A 15,785-nucleotide genomic window follows, 5' to 3' on the forward strand; every position below is an offset into this window, starting at 1 on the left:
ACTGTCCTCACTTAGTCATATAATGACAATTATATCCCCCCTTATTTGCCTAACTATGAAAAAAAAATTCATGGAATACTTGTTTACATAAGAGGGGCAGAATATATTAAAAAAATATATATATAAAAAAAAAGGAGAGATTTGAGGGTCTGATGGGTAAGGCCGGAAGGGGAGCATGTGATGATGAGACTCAGAAAAAGGGGGAAAACAAAAAACCCTTTTGAACATTATTCTCTATTTTCTAACTAGGGGTGCTACTCGGGTCGGGTTGAGGCCAACCGACCTGACACGAGGAACCCTTTTTTACAAACTGAACCCGATCCGACCCGAGTTTTTAAGCTTACAAAAAAATTGATAAAAAAATCTCGGGTTTCACTTGGGTCGGGTTGCCCAAACCCTCAACCCGAACTCCACCCGAACTCAACCAAGGTTGGGAAAACTGAACCCGAGTTGCACCCCTTCTCAAATCCCTTTCTCACCAGTACTCTCTTCTCTCTCTTACCTTTGGTAAACAAAGGAAAAATTGCCAATGGGGGATATCAAAATATGAGAATTGCCAACGGGGGACACACTTTTGAAAAATTGTTAGAGAGGGATGAAACGGGGGTTATCAAGTCTCTAAAGGGGTTATCAAACTCTCAAAAGGAGGTTATCAACCCTCTTTAACAATTTTTCAAAAGTGTGTCCCCAGTTGGCAATTCTCGTACTTTGATGTCCCCCATTGGCAATTTTTCCGTAAAGAAATATTCCATGAATTTCTTTTTCATAATTTCCAAACATGTCCTAAAAGACTTAATGAAGAAAAGGAGAGAGATATTGGGAAAAAAATGTGCATTGAATGAAAGATATACCACAATGAAGAGAAATTATATGGTGGCCGACCGTGAAAACAGCAAGGGCAGAGTGTCAAAACTCTGCCCTTTGTTTTTTTTATCTAAGTGGGAAGTCAAAAAATGGGGTTTGACCAGGATAAAAAATCAAGGGGCAGAGTTTTGACACTCTGCGCTTGTTGTTTTCACGGTCGGCCGCTATATAAATTCTCCCACGATGAAAACCCCATGCCAATAAGGAAACTAGAACTAATCACTTTATTTTATTTTATTGCGAGGAATATTCGATGCAATTTCATTCGATGTAATCTCAGACACTGAAATGGTGGTGACTTTGACATGCAGCCACCAAGGAGAAAGGTACGGAATGTAGGTAATAGTTTCGAGAAATTACGGATTTCGACTACTGTTTAAAACAATCATCAAACACGGGTGATTCTTCAAAATCGGGTGGAAAAAAGGCCCCAATACCTTTCTAATATTTATCAGAGTCCCCGTATGTTGTCCTTCCTGACAAATTCGCAACCCAACGTCAATCATTACCTTTAAAGTAATATTTTTTTATTTATCACTTCTCTTTTGGCTGAGAACAGCTAAGTTATTGAATATTTTATTATTTACACATCTTTTTTAGTTGAAAACGGCGACATTATTGAATATTTTATTATTTCCCACATCTCTTTTGGCTTAGAACGGCGACGTTATTGAATATTTTATTATTTCTCACGTCTCTTTTAGCTTAGAACGGCCATGTTATTGAATATTTTATTATTTCTCACGTCTCTTTTGGCCCGGAATATCTTTGGCCCGAAATATCAAGTACGCCGTCGGATTCAAGAAATACCCATCATCCGGATTCAAGAAACGCCCATCGTTCAAAAATACCAAGTACGCCACCGAATTCTAAAGTACGTTGTCGGATTTTCTAGGTTCAAACATGTGTTCCAAACGTATTGTCGAGAACGCCGCCATAATATGAAGGGGTACGCCAGCGGAAATAGGGTGTACAACAGCGGAATTCAGGGGTACGCGGACATTAATAATGGGTACACCGGCGGAATCCCATACAGAGAGATTGTGGTATTATTAGAAGATGTCACCGTTCCATATTGATGTCCACGTGTCGTGGATCTGTCCGTCTATGCATATTGGCGACAACCAAGATTTAAACAAACCAGTTGTGAATAAAGGAGCCAACGTTCCAAAAAAAAAATTTAACACGTGTCAAGCATTCTCCGTCTCTAGTTATTTCCGATGGCCAAGATCCAAATAAACCCAAGGTTCTATCGGTTCAAATACACATTTAGACGAACCAAAAGAAGCCTCGTGCAGTGCGCCGACGTAAATAGGGTGAGATGTATTAAATACAGGGAGATTTTCTCTACAAAGAAAATATTAAATTAATAAAAGGTGAATCATGAAGGACCAACCTAGGAGGACTCCATCTTGGTTTTGATAATGTCAGAAGGGTATTGGGGTCATTTTCCACTCGATTTTGAAGAATCACTCGTGTTTGATGATTGTTTTAAAAAGTACCCAAAATCCATAATTCCTCGAAACTATTGCTCCATTCCGTACCTTTATCTTTAGGTGGCGATTCCTATTTACGCAATTTAATAAGAAAAGAAAATAAGTCATCTCATATGGTTATATCGTAAGGCCGTGTATGGCAACCATGAATTTTTTTCCCCATGGAATATTAGCATATCCAACTATGAGGAAGGGCAGGAGAGGGATAGAAAATGTTGAAAAACAAGGGAAACAAATTTGAAATTCCCCCATTTTAGTAAAAACTTAAGAGAAAAGTATGGAATGAAGGCTCATGTTTCGAGGAATTACGAATTTCTGGCACCTTTTAAAACAATAATGAAACACGGGCTATTCTTCAAAATCGGGAGGGAAAAAGACCCGATACCCTTCTGACATCAACAAAAATCCCCTTTTCATTACAACCTCTTAAATTGGCGCGCTTCACAATGCTTCTTTTGGTTCGTGTAAATGTGTATTTGAACTGACAGAACCTTGGGTTCGTTTCTATCTTGGCCGTCGGAAATAACTAGAGACGGATGGATGCTGTACACGTGTTGAAAATTTTTTTGGAACGCCGGCGCCTCTATACACAGCCGGTTTGGTTTGGATTTGAAATCTTTCTTTGAACCTAGAGTTTCTTGGGTTCTTTTAAATCTTGGTTGTCGCCAATATACATAGACAGTCGGATCCACGACACGTGGATATAAATATGAAACGGTGGCTGTCTTCTAATAATACCTCCTCTCTGTATGAGATTCCGGAGGCGTACCCATTATTTCTGCCGGCATACCCATTGATATTCAGCGGCGTACTTGATACGTTTGGAACACATGTTTGAACCCAAAAAATCCGGCGGTGTACTCGATACGTTTGGAACAAAAGTTTGAACCCAGAAAATCCGGCAGTGTACTCGATATGTTTAGAACACATGTTTGAACCCAGAAAATCCGGCAGCTTACTCGATATTCCAGCAGCGTACTCTAGAATCCGGTGGCATACTTGATATCTTTAAACGGTGAGTGTTCCTTGAATCCGGCGGCGTACTTTATAGTGATGCGGTGTACTCTATATCCAGCATCGTTATTAGCCAAAAGAGACGTGAGAAATAATAAAATATTACTAGTCGCCGTTTTAAGCCAAAAGAGACGTGAGAAATAATAAATTATTTAATAACGTCGCCGCTCTCAATATGCTCAATATCCAAAGTATTGTTTGTATTTATTGGAGAAAAAATCTCCATTATGTCCTATGATTTTAGCAAAATTGTTTCTCTCTCAATATCCTACTTGTATTTATTGGAGAAAAAATCTCCACTATGTCCCATATTTTAGCAAAATTATTTCTATCTCTCAATATCCTATATGTAATAGCAAAATTTTAGTGAATTAGTTATATCTTGCCCCGTGCATCCCACGGTTTGTCCACTAGTATTCAATAACGTAGCCGTTTTAGCCCAAAAGATCAGTGAGAAATAATAAAATATTTCTTTAAAGACAATGATTAGGTTGAGTTGTGAATTTGTCGGCAATGGCAACACACGAGGACTCTGTTAAAAGGTGCCTGAAATCCATAATTCCTCAAATCATATGCGCCATTTCGTACTTTTCTCAAAAGTTAATCTCTTACAATGAACATTGGTAAGGGCACCCAAAATTGAGACTCATCATCCGTCTGTGTGTTGTTTTAATGAGTAGGCGAAGCGAGAGTTGAGGGAACTACCACGCGGCTGCTAATAAATGCACGGGGTACATGTGGCCAGCCGGCCAGGAAACAAAGGAGTGGTTGCTTCCTATTTAATCAAACTAGACCATATTACCTAATTAGTGAAATTTTATATGCCCCTAAAAATATAAGTGAGCTACTCGCAGCGCCTCTCTCTATATATACTCCACTAGTATCACAGGCCCATGCTATTTATGTGCTAAATGTTGGGCCCCACCCTAATGCATAGGTTTGGGTAGAGATGATGACCCCACCATAAAAAACCCATCAAAATCAATATGGGTAAAATGGTGGGTCCCATCGTATGTTTTCTGATCATGACCCGAATGGAGCGTCCTAGAATGTAGAGGATACCCTTCATATTTTTGTTCATTTATGTCTACTAGTATTCCGGGCCCATGCTAATGCATGGGTGTAAAATAGTGGACCCCACCCATCAAAACATAAGGTGCAAAATGGCGAACCCGTTGAATGATCCTAAACCCTTCGTTTCCTAAATGAGGGGCAACAAATTAAGAATGTTGGGAGCATCCAACAGACCAAGCAATGACAAGCAAATGGATGGTCTAGAATAAATGATTGAATGGACTGATTTACAGCTAGTCATCATTAAATCGTGGGCCCTAATATGAACGATCCGGATCATGCTAGCATGAACTGGGTGGGGCCTATGTCATTGTTAGGTTTCTATTTAAAATATCCAAACAAAATAAGGGCACTTTAGTAAGTTTATCCAAAAGAACATGTGTTAAACAGCAAGAGGGAGTGATTTAAACGGCTAGAAAATATGAAAAACGATGCCACCTTTTGAAAGATCCCAAAAGCACGCAAGTTTCCAAAGTCAAAACTGGGATACTGATAATCTTATAGTATCACGGAAAATTAAGGTTATTCTTTGCCATCAACCAGATTAACTTATTCTACTAGGAAAAACAAGACGGAAAAGAAATGTAACGAATTACTAGCTGGAAATGTTGGGGGAAAACTTTTCAAAAAGAATTTTCCACATATAAAAAAAGAACCACGATGGAAAAATACATGTTTAATATAATGAGTCGAGGTGAAACTACCTCAACCAGTGAACCATTCTCACAGAAACCGTTAGGGCGAGGGGGGAGGAGAAGGCGGGGGGATGATATCATTTCCCTATTCTAAAATATTTATGATATATCAGTAAATCAGACCCCTCCTATCAGGGGCGATGCCAGAAATTTTGCACAAGGGGGGCAAAAATTATAGTAATTTTTTTTCTCCAAACAAATGAAAGTAATATTATAGTTTCCAAAAAAAACCCTCTATATATTCCATCACCAGCGGCGTAAACATCACTTCGGCTAAAATGCCCTTGGCTATATATTTCAATCTTGTTCCGGAGAACAAAACATATTCAAGTGAGGAATGATAGAATGAAGTGCGGCATACAAAAACCAGCTACAAGGGCGCCTCCATTGGTCCAATCTTAAGAAAGTGAGAAACTGGATCACTTTCTTAAGATTGGACCAATGGGGGCGCCCTTGGAGCTGGTTTTTGCAAGGGCGCCCTTCAGTCTATCATTCGTCAAAAAGTGGAATGTTAAATTCTCTTGCAAACCCCACTGGTGGAATGGGACCAATGTGCATTTATAACTTGTATAAGTCAAAGAACAATAAATGGATTCAGTGACAACCACCAATGGGGTGCCCTTTCATCTGTTTTCTGCATTCGGTGACATTCACCAATAAAGGTATATTTGTTCTTTCCCAAAAAATTAAGAGGGGCAATTGCCCCCCTTCCCTTACAAGTGCCGTCACCCCTGCCTCCTATATATACCATTATTTATCTATATATTCCATGATATATTGCTATATTGAAACCGGAAATGTGGCCATCCCCTTGTAGTGTAAATAGACTAGACATAAATAGACTAGAGGAGAGTGGCCATGGGAAGAAAAAGGGGCTAAAATATCACTTATCTATATAAAACCATGCTCTAAAACAATTTCAACTTCTTGAAGTGCAAAATCAAATAAAGTCTAAAGTCAAATAAATTCTAAATTATCTACTCAATAAAAGAAGTCCCTTTTACATCTCTCCAACCCAATACAACTTCAGCAGAAAGTCAAAATGGGTCCCAATAGACCTTAAGCATTTTCCTTTTGGTCGCTTTAATTTAATTGCAGTATCTTTTTCTCATTCAGTGCGTATACTTAGTTGCCATTTTAAGAAAAGATATGGGCACACAAAAGGTGTTCAAAATAGAAAAAAATTAAAAACGAAATTCCCACTTTCGCCCCTCTTGCCTCAACCGCGTCGCTGCTTGAAACATCATTTGACTCACTCGTAAACAAAATGAAGATTGAACAAAATAGAAAAAACGTGTGGACGGTGTAAACCAGTACCAGCCATCAAAAGCCCCATTTTCACCATTCTCTCTTACATATAAATATACACGACTCTATTCCTCATATTCCCACACCTTAACAATCTCTCTACAAACCCACAAAGGAGAATTAAAATCTCTATTTCCCCCTAATTTTATTTCTCTCCAACAAACTCATACGAATGGCCGGGACTAAAGAGATCATGGGTTCTTTTCTTGTGGAAAAATCTAGTTTAATTCCTTCATCAAGATCTCTTCTTCTTTCTCATCATCATCAAAACAAGCTTTTTTTCTCCCCTGCTTTGATCAGCCTGGATAAGAGAAGGTTTAATAATAGAAAGCTTGTCAGAACACCTGTTGCAGCAATTAGTGAGAATTTTGTGGTGAAATCCATTTCAGAGAAGCCAGTGAAATTTAAGGTGAGAGCTGTGGTGACAATTAAGAAGAAGCACAAGGAAGATCTCAGAGAAACAATTGTAAAGAACTTGGATGCTTTGTCAGATAGCATAGGGAGGAATGTTGTTCTAGAGCTTGTTAGTACTGAAATCAATCCAAGTAAGACATATTCCTTTATGTTCTTTTTTAGAACTTGTCAGTGCTCATATTGATTGGGGTAGTAGCCATTTTTCTTTATGGGTTTTTGATATTATCAGATATTGAGGCCTTTCATCTCTGGGTTTTGGTTGTTTTTGGTGTTTGTGTATTTTCTGTTGAGATTTGGATTAATTGGAGTTTCTTTTTGAAGGAACAAGCATGGCGAAGAAGAGCAAAGAAGCCGTGCTTAGAGATTGGTTAAAGAAGGCTAATCTTAAAGCCGAGCGGGTTGTGTACACCGCAGAATTCGCAGTTGATTCAAGCTTTGGAGTACCAGGCGCCATCACTGTAAGTAACAAGCACCAGAGAGAGTTCTACTTAGAGAGCATAGTTGTGGAAGGGTTCGCGTGCGGTCCCGTTCATTTCGCGTGCAATTCATGGGTTCAAACCACGAAAGATCATCCCGGGAAGAGGATTTTCTTCAGTAACAAGGTAATTCACTCAATTCTTCCTCTCTTTTTTTGTTAATTTTCTTTTCCAATAAAATTATATAGTCACTACAGTACCATTCAAATTCTTATTTTCTGGTTCAATTCAACCATCCTATGTCAACCCAAATTTTCTAATGTTTAATCCCTTTAAAGAGAAGCTAAATCATGTTCCTGAAATTTCTTGTGATTTTCCCTTTTTTTGTTCTTTTATTGTTTAATGACATAGAGCTTTAAGCATAAAACTATTTTGTGACTTTGTCACAACTATGAATTATTTTAGTCAAAGTAGACTTTTTTTAATTTAATAAAATGGAATTCTAAGGCAATATGCTATTATAAATAACATTTGGGCAATCTGACAAGAGAATTGGTTGGCCTGATTTTAGTTTGCTCTTTTGTTTTTTTTTAACTTTAATAAATTTGTCACAAACTGCCAACTTTTCACTCTATTTTTCAATTCAAACTTTCAATGTCAACCCAAATTTCCTTTAAGTTGAATTTTTGCTAAGCAGTTGTTTCCAGGCAATTCATTAGCTTCTAACAGCATTCCAGTTGTATATTCCACCAATTTTTGTTGTAGAAAATATTACAAAATGTGTAAAATTGATTTTTTTTTTTTTCAACTCCATAATTTTGTGCCAACCAAAGTGTCCTAATCTTAATTTTATAAGAAAGGTTTTCACTAATCTTGAATCAAATACAGTGATCCCTAATCAGTGCATAGGAATTAAATACAGTGATATAAAGATAAGAATGATCCTAACTCCCTAATCAGGTCTAGTTGCCTAATCTAATAAAAAATCAATCCAAATGGTCAGATCTTGTGAGATCTTATCTATTCTAACATAGTTAGAGAAGGGTTTTCTAGATTTCAATTATAATAAATTTTTTATGGGTTTTGGTTTGGAACAGCCATATCTGCCATCTGAGACGCCTGCGGGGCTGAAAGAGCTGAGAGAGAAGGAGCTGAAAGAGCTGAGAGGAGATGGAAAGGGCGTTAGGAAGCTGTCTGATAGGATATATGATTATGATACTTACAACGATTTGGGGAACCCAGACAGAGGAATTGAGTTTTCTAGGCCAATTCTAGGGGGCGAAGATCTCCCCTACCCAAGACGATGCAGAACGGGACGCCTTCCAACTGATACAGGTCTGTCTGATTGTCTCCAAGGCCATATGATGCATTCCAAATTGCAATTTAAAACACCCAAATTGCGATTTTGTGTAGGCACTTGTGTGTTGCAATTTGGGTCTTCCTAGATTGGAGTTTACACATAAACTGCAATGTAAAAAGGCCCAAATTGAGATTTGGTGTGGGGCCTTTGGGTGTTTCAATTTGGACCTTCACATATTACAGTTTTTACCCAAATTGTAATATAGAATTAGAAAGGTCCACATTGCAATTTAGTATTTGCAATTTGGGCCTTTTCTTTATACAAACTTTATAGAGTTAGAAAGGTCCATATTGCAATTTAGTATACACCCAAATGCATCCCTGGTATGCTTTTATCATTATGAATTTAACATAGGTTTTAAATTAGTCACATATAAACATGTTGAATAGGTAACAGCCTTTTTGTCTACCTGTTATTCAATGGTCAAAGGGGAATGACAAAGCTACCCATCCCCTAAATGCATAAAATGTCTAAAGTACCCATGTTTCCAATTGTGTCACAGACATACTAGCAGAGAGCAGGGTGGAGAAGCCATTGCCTATGTACGTTCCACGAGACGAAGCCTTCGAGGAGACTAAGCAAGACACATTCTCTATGAAGAGGCTGAAGGGGGTGCTCCATAACCTGATACCGTCCCTCATCGCCTCAATCTCCAGTGAGCACCATGACTTCAGGGGCTTCTCGGACATTGACCGCCTTTACAAAGAAGGCCTCCTCCTTAATTTTGGGTTGCAGGACGAGCTTATGAAGAAGCTCCCGTTGCCTAAGATCGTCACCAAGTTACAAGAGTCCAGCAAGGGCCTACTCAAATACGACACTCCAAGCATCATATATAGTAAGCAATTACTTCTACACTTGTTTTCCTTAGTTAATTTTTGTTTGAATCTTCAGCTGGTGAGACATTTCACATAATATCAGGAGGTATGGACTAGTTGGGAACCAGCCTGGAATAGGACAGGTTTAAAGGGACTTAACCTAGCACATTCCATCAGCTCTGGAGCTTTTGCCGTATTGGATAGGTGCCTAACATACCCATCCAATAAGGTCGAGTAGTGGTGTTCCCCAACTTGCGTGGTCCCGTATACGGATTAATCTCTTTCAAGATACTCAAAATCAGTAATTAGTTTTAGACTCAAAATCCGCGCTGTTTGTTTGGGATTTTGAGAATCAATTTTGAGTCCAAAACTGATTATTGGACTCGAATTTAAACATAATTTTGAGTTCAATAATCAGTTTTGAACTTAAAATCAATTCTCAGAATTCAAAACAAAGGGGGCATAAGATATCTTTGTATGATTGGCTCTATCATGCATGATGACCAGATAGAGACCCACTCAATTCTCTCCTCCTCCTTTTCTTCTCCTCCTTTTCTTCTCAGCTCCTCTCTCACAGATGAACTCACGAATAGATATTTTTTCAAGGTTGCCAAACATGGCCTAAGAGTATTTTGGTCATTTTCATACCCATTCAAATGCTCCTTTTAATCTTCTTTTACCAGACGCTACCCACGTGAATGAATTTTGTGGGTGTCCTGTCATGGGTCACTATCTGACAAAGAGCTTCCACTGTGGAAGCTTTTTGTAAGAGCTTTTCTTTCATTCATCTCATATACATGGACTTGGTGATCACACGTGGTGGGAGACCCGCTAAGAAACATTGCAGCGGCATTTTAGGGATAAATGGAATTAGGTAGTGGCATTTAAGGGCAACCAACATTCATAAATCTCATACAGAGACTAGAAACTAGAAAGGAAGAGGTGGGATCATTCTTAATACCTCAGCCTGTTAAAGAGATGAGTTATGGACCACCGCCATGACAGCACCTTCATATGTTTGGTGCGTTATTAGATATCACTTGTCACCTTTATTATACATATGGTGAAATGATATTTCCACCCCCCTGTCAACATTTTCCACCACCTCATGTTCCTGGTTTTTTATCATAAATACTCCTTTTGTCTGTCCTTTCTGAAAATAAAGATACTTCCAGTAAAATACAGACAAATAGGGTTGGAAATATCATTTACATAGGTATGAGGGGGTCTTTTGGTCCAAAATGAGGTCTTTCTTTCTTTTTTACTACTTGTTTTTGGGATATTAACTGTTTTTTTTGTTTAAAACACGCAGAGGACAAGCATGCTTGGCTAAGGGACGATGAATTCGCACGACAAACGCTGGCAGGCATTAACCCTGTCACTATCCAGAAGCTTGAGGTATGTTCATAAGATCCAATTTTACAGTAGGTAGGAGGCAAATTGGTCATTTCAAAATGAGCTGTCATTGCTACCCTTATTTTAGTTGTTCCACCCCTCTCTTCATTTCAAGCTCTTTTGTGGTGCTATTTTAGCATAAAAAGGTCAAGGTGGCACGGCCCGCGGCCTGGCAAGGCACGGCACGAATGGCTACAGTGACGGCACGGCTGGCTGCGGGCCGTGTCGTGCCTAGCCTCGAGGATTTCGGCCCGGCCCGGCATGGGCTATGAACCCTTCCGTGCCGTGCCCGACCCATGGGCCTATCCGGGCCTAATTTGGTAGGGAAGTGCCTGCCCGGCCCGGCACGTTTGCCACCTTGATAAAAAGGGACCACTTAATAATTAGGTCCTCTGAGCTATCATTGGTAGGACGTCTAGAAGGACCAGTGGACCACCAAACCTTTTTACTCAAATCACAGCTAAATCTTTTTTATAATGACCACATTACCCTTTATTGATACATATATGTCCCATGCTCTTCCATTTTCTAATTTTAATTGAAAAAAAGAGTCAAATAAATAAAAATAACACGATTTCCCCCCCCTCAGGTTTTCCCACCTGTAAGCAAACTCGATCCCGCGATCTACGGCCCACCTGAATCAGCCATCAAAGAAGAACACATCATCGGCCATCTCAATGGGATGTCCGTACAACAGGTAATTCTGCGATATTTGATCTTAACCTCTTCTTCATTCTATATCAAAATTGACAGATATGTCCTTAAGATTTTGTAAATTGACAAACTTCTCCTTCTTCTAGGCCATGGATGAGAACAAGCTGTTTATAGTAGACTACCATGACATCTATGTCCCACTTCTCGACCGGATAAATGCACAGGATGGCCGGAAAGCATACGGAACTCGCACTCTATTCTTCCTTACGCCATTGGGGACTCTAAAGCCGATCGCGATTGAGCTCAGCCTCTCACCACTGTTGCCCAATTCTCCGTCGAAGCGCGTCCTCACCCCACCTAATGACGCCACCACCTCTTGGCTCTGGCAACTCGCCAAGGCCCACGTCTGCTCTAACGACGCTGGAGTTCATCAACTTGCCAATCACTGGTAAGCAAAATGACTAAAATGCCTTTTACTCTCTACTGGCCTTAGCATATGCATATGTTGGGGCACCCCACATTTTTGTCTGCCCCAAAAGGTAAAGGCCTGTGAGGTTTAGCTTGAGAATTGAATTGACCAAAATACCCTCTTGAAGAAAATTGATTTTTTTTTTTTTTTGCATGGATATAGGTTGCGCACACATGCGTGCATGGAACCATTTATACTAGCAGCGCACCGGCAACTTAGTGCAATGCACCCAATCTTTAAGCTTCTTGATCCCCACATGAGATACAACTTGGAAATAAACGCAATCGCCCGGCAAGTACTCATCAATGCCGACGGTGTCATCGAATCTTGTTTCACGCCGGGCCAGTACTGCATGGACATAAGTGTGAACGCTTATCGTGACCATTGGCGCTTCGACTTGGAGGGCTTGCCTGCTGATCTCATCCGAAGGTTTGTGCCCTTGCATCTTAACCGTGTTTTTTTTCTCATAATTTGTAATGGCATTTGTATTATGAATAAGGGTATTTCTGACATTTTATAAAATGACAAGACCCCTCATAATTTGTAGGAAAATGATATCAGTACAATCATATTTTAATAATTGCATAAACCTAGCTTGTCTTTTCTTTTTTAATTTGCTTGTGAGAGCTTTTTCGGAAATGTAATAACCCTTGACAGCTCTTTAAGTAATAAAAGACAAGATGGGTTAGAGCGCAAATATTAAAATATGGTTGTGCTGATATCATTTCCCATTTGTTTTATGAATAGCTGTATTTCTGTCGTTTTAGGAAAATGACAAAAAACATCAACAAAGTGACTTAATTATGTTCCTCATCCTCTGGGTATTTCTGTCATTTCAGAAAACGACAAAAAAACCTCGATAAAGTGATTAAATTACATGTCTCATCTTTCTTTGATGTTCCTTTCCATACAGGGGCATTGCAATCGAGGACCCGACAAAGCCCCATGGTTTAAAGCTACTCATAGAAGACTACCCTTACGCCAATGACGGCCTACTAATCTGGTCAGCTATCGAGAACTGGGTCCGAACCTATGTCCAGGCCTACTACCCGGACTCCGATCGGATCCGGAACGACACAGAGCTACAAGCCTGGTACTGGGAGTCAATCAACGTGGGCCACGCCGATAAGCGCCACGAAAAATGGTGGCCCCGCCTAGCCAACCCAGAGGACCTAGTCTCCATCTTAACTACCCTAATCTGGCTTGCTTCAGCCCAGCACGCGGCACTAAACTTCGGCCAATACCCATTAGGAGGCTATGTCCCAAACCGCCCGCCACTCATGCGCCGATTAATTCCCGACGAAAAAGACCCTGAGTACTTGAATTTCCTCGCCGATCCCCAGCGGTTCTTTTTCTCGGCGTTGCCGAGCCTTTTACAAGCGACCAAGTTTATGGCAGTGGTGGACACACTATCTACACACTCAGCCGATGAAGAGTACATCGGGGAGCGATCACAGCCGTCCACTTGGACTGGAGATGCCGACATTGTGGAGGCATTCTTTGAATTCTCGGCGGAGGTGAGGAGGATCGAGGAGACGATAGAGAGGAGAAATGCGGAGCCAAAGCTGAGGAATCGGTGTGGAGCCGGTGTGCACCCTTATGAGCTTCTGGTGCCCAGCTCTGAGCCGGGAGTGACTGGGAAAGGTGTGCCCAACAGTGTATCTATTTGATGAAACAAGGATCCGGGTCCAGCCCAGGCGGGTTCTTTTTTGGACCCAACTATATTTTATTATTTCTTACTGTAAATGGAAGATTAGACACATAGTTGTAAAGTGTAGATGATGACAATGGCATGAGAGCTAATATAATTAAAATGTTGTTCATGACCATTGCTTCCTTCATATATACTAGGTATTTTTGCCAATGAATTTTTAATTAGTGAAATATCTTTCACGGTTTCACCTAGTCATTAAGAACCACTTATTAACCAGTAAGTTAAAATTTCACGTGTAATTTTCTTTAATTATGAATTTCTGTTGACTGCAGTTTATCAATACTTGTAAAACTATAGTTTTACTCTTCATTATTTTCATTAAATCTCTATTTCCTGCATAAAATGAGTGTAAAACAAATTTTTAGTTAGTCCTTTGGCCAGTTTGTCTACCGATTATTTTGATGATCTTACAGGGTTAATTCAAATTAATCCATTTTAAAGCACATTATAATACAGTTAATATCTTAATGGCATATGTTTATGCGAGGAGCCAAGATGCTACGCATGCAATTGGATCCATCTCATAATTTTCCATTTAGAGGATGATTTTTGGTTACTTGTGTCTTCTTTCTTACAACCCTCATTGTTTTTCTTTTGGGAAGTAAGCTGGGATCGAACCTCTGACATTGAGGTTAAAGAACAAAGCCTTAACCGGTCGAGCTAAAGGCTCAAACCCCATCAACAATCCTCATTGTTGAGAGGCAAAAAATGAGCCTTACTAAAAAGCTTATTGAGAAGCCTCTAGGTATACGAGTCATGCATGTACAAGATCCAATACATCCATCGTGATCGAGGACATACATCGATCAGCACCATCTAGAACACAAAAATACACTGGCCATACGATCCTCACCATTAGATAAATGACGGTCTGACCTTTTTTTCCTTCAAGTTGTCCATAGAGAATCCGTAGATAAGATGGTCAGTCATCCAATTGTTGTGATTTTATAGGGTTAGTTCACCCAAAATGGACTACTGTTTCAAAACTCCACATGTCAATCCTCGAAATCACCCGAGTCAACTCCCTTTTGCCTTGGCCTAGTTAGTCTGAATCCCATATTTTCCTACCAAGACAATCAAAACTTTTATTGAATCTCCCAAGTTATGACCGGATCAACCAACTACTTGACTTTGAGCACTAGTTATGACCGGATCAACCGACTAGTGCGAACCACATTAAGTCTACATTAAGTCTGACTAGGTTTTGCATTCGCCTGTCTGTGTTTTGGTTCACATCCACATTTTGAAACAGTGGTCTAGATCATCTTCACTTGTGTCCTTAGATATAAATTCCGTTCCGTTCCGGCCGGAACGGACCGGAATTCCGGTTCCGGAATGGAATGGGCATATTTTCCGTTCCGGTCGGAATGGCCGGAATTCACTGTTTCGGCCGGAAATGCGGAAAAATTCAAAAAAAATCGAAAAAATTCAAAAAAATTTACAAAAATGCCATTAAGGCCGTTGGAGAGTGTATTTTACAGATTTGCCCTCGTTTTATGACCGTTTTATAGTTGTTGGGAGGGCATTTTTCGTCTTTTTCCAAAAAATTCGAAATAAAATAGTAAAAAAATCCAAAAAATTACAGAAATGCCATTATAGCTGTTGGGGACTGTTTTTTTTTACAGATTTGCCCTTGTTTTATGACCGTTTTATAGTTGTTGGGAGGGCATTTTTCGTCTTTTTCCAAAAAATTCGAAATAAAAAAAAATCCAAAAAATTACATAAATCCACAATGAAGCGCCTTCTAGAGTTGATGCGGCCGACGACGAGGACGAGGACGCAAACCTTGAGGACACTCCTCCAAGAGGTGGTGGTGACGGCGATGATGAGGGCTACCAGTCGGTTGAGTATGATGATCCTCAACCAGATTCACCACCATTTTGATTTAGATTTAGAGATGATATGAGATGTGGCTGGCAGCTGGCACTATGTATTTGGCTTTTGCTCTTCTATGTTCTACTTTTTTATGTCTTAGTTGTATTAAACTTTGGTTTTTAAGTAATAAATATGTCTTTTAGTTCATTTAAGTGTTTCTTATATTTGTCTAACAATTTCTAATTTTTTAGGATTTTTTTCATATTTTTAACTATTTTTTTC

At 39.6% G+C, this 15,785-nt stretch overlaps 1 protein-coding gene and 1 long non-coding RNA gene across 2 annotated transcripts; one reads left to right on the forward strand and one right to left on the reverse strand.

Moving 5' to 3' along the window:
* Positions 1-6,397: 6,397 nt before the first annotated feature.
* Positions 6,398-9,698, reverse strand: LOC143877936 (uncharacterized). The gene is made up of 2 exons (XR_013250838.1): positions 9,051-9,698; positions 6,398-6,752 (listed from the first exon to the last, which is right to left on the reverse strand). It is a non-coding gene; the product is annotated as an uncharacterized LOC143877936 (long non-coding RNA).
* On the forward strand, positions 6,440-13,803 carry LOC143877935 (linoleate 13S-lipoxygenase 3-1, chloroplastic-like). Its single transcript, XM_077380263.1, has 9 exons — positions 6,440-6,996; positions 7,187-7,467; positions 8,379-8,616; positions 9,144-9,476; positions 10,769-10,854; positions 11,441-11,548; positions 11,652-11,953; positions 12,137-12,403; positions 12,888-13,803. Exons 1-9 carry the CDS (start codon positions 6,624-6,626, stop codon positions 13,642-13,644), a joined length of 2,745 nt encoding a protein of 914 aa, XP_077236378.1. The 5' UTR covers positions 6,440-6,623; the 3' UTR covers positions 13,645-13,803.
* Positions 13,804-15,785: the final 1,982 nt, after the last annotated feature.

This window comes from Tasmannia lanceolata, unplaced genomic scaffold, assembly GCF_043159265.1.
Source record: "Tasmannia lanceolata isolate RefF3 unplaced genomic scaffold, GAP_Taslan_0.1 ptg000005l, whole genome shotgun sequence".
Classification (NCBI taxonomy): Eukaryota; Viridiplantae; Streptophyta; class Magnoliopsida; order Canellales; family Winteraceae; genus Tasmannia; species Tasmannia lanceolata.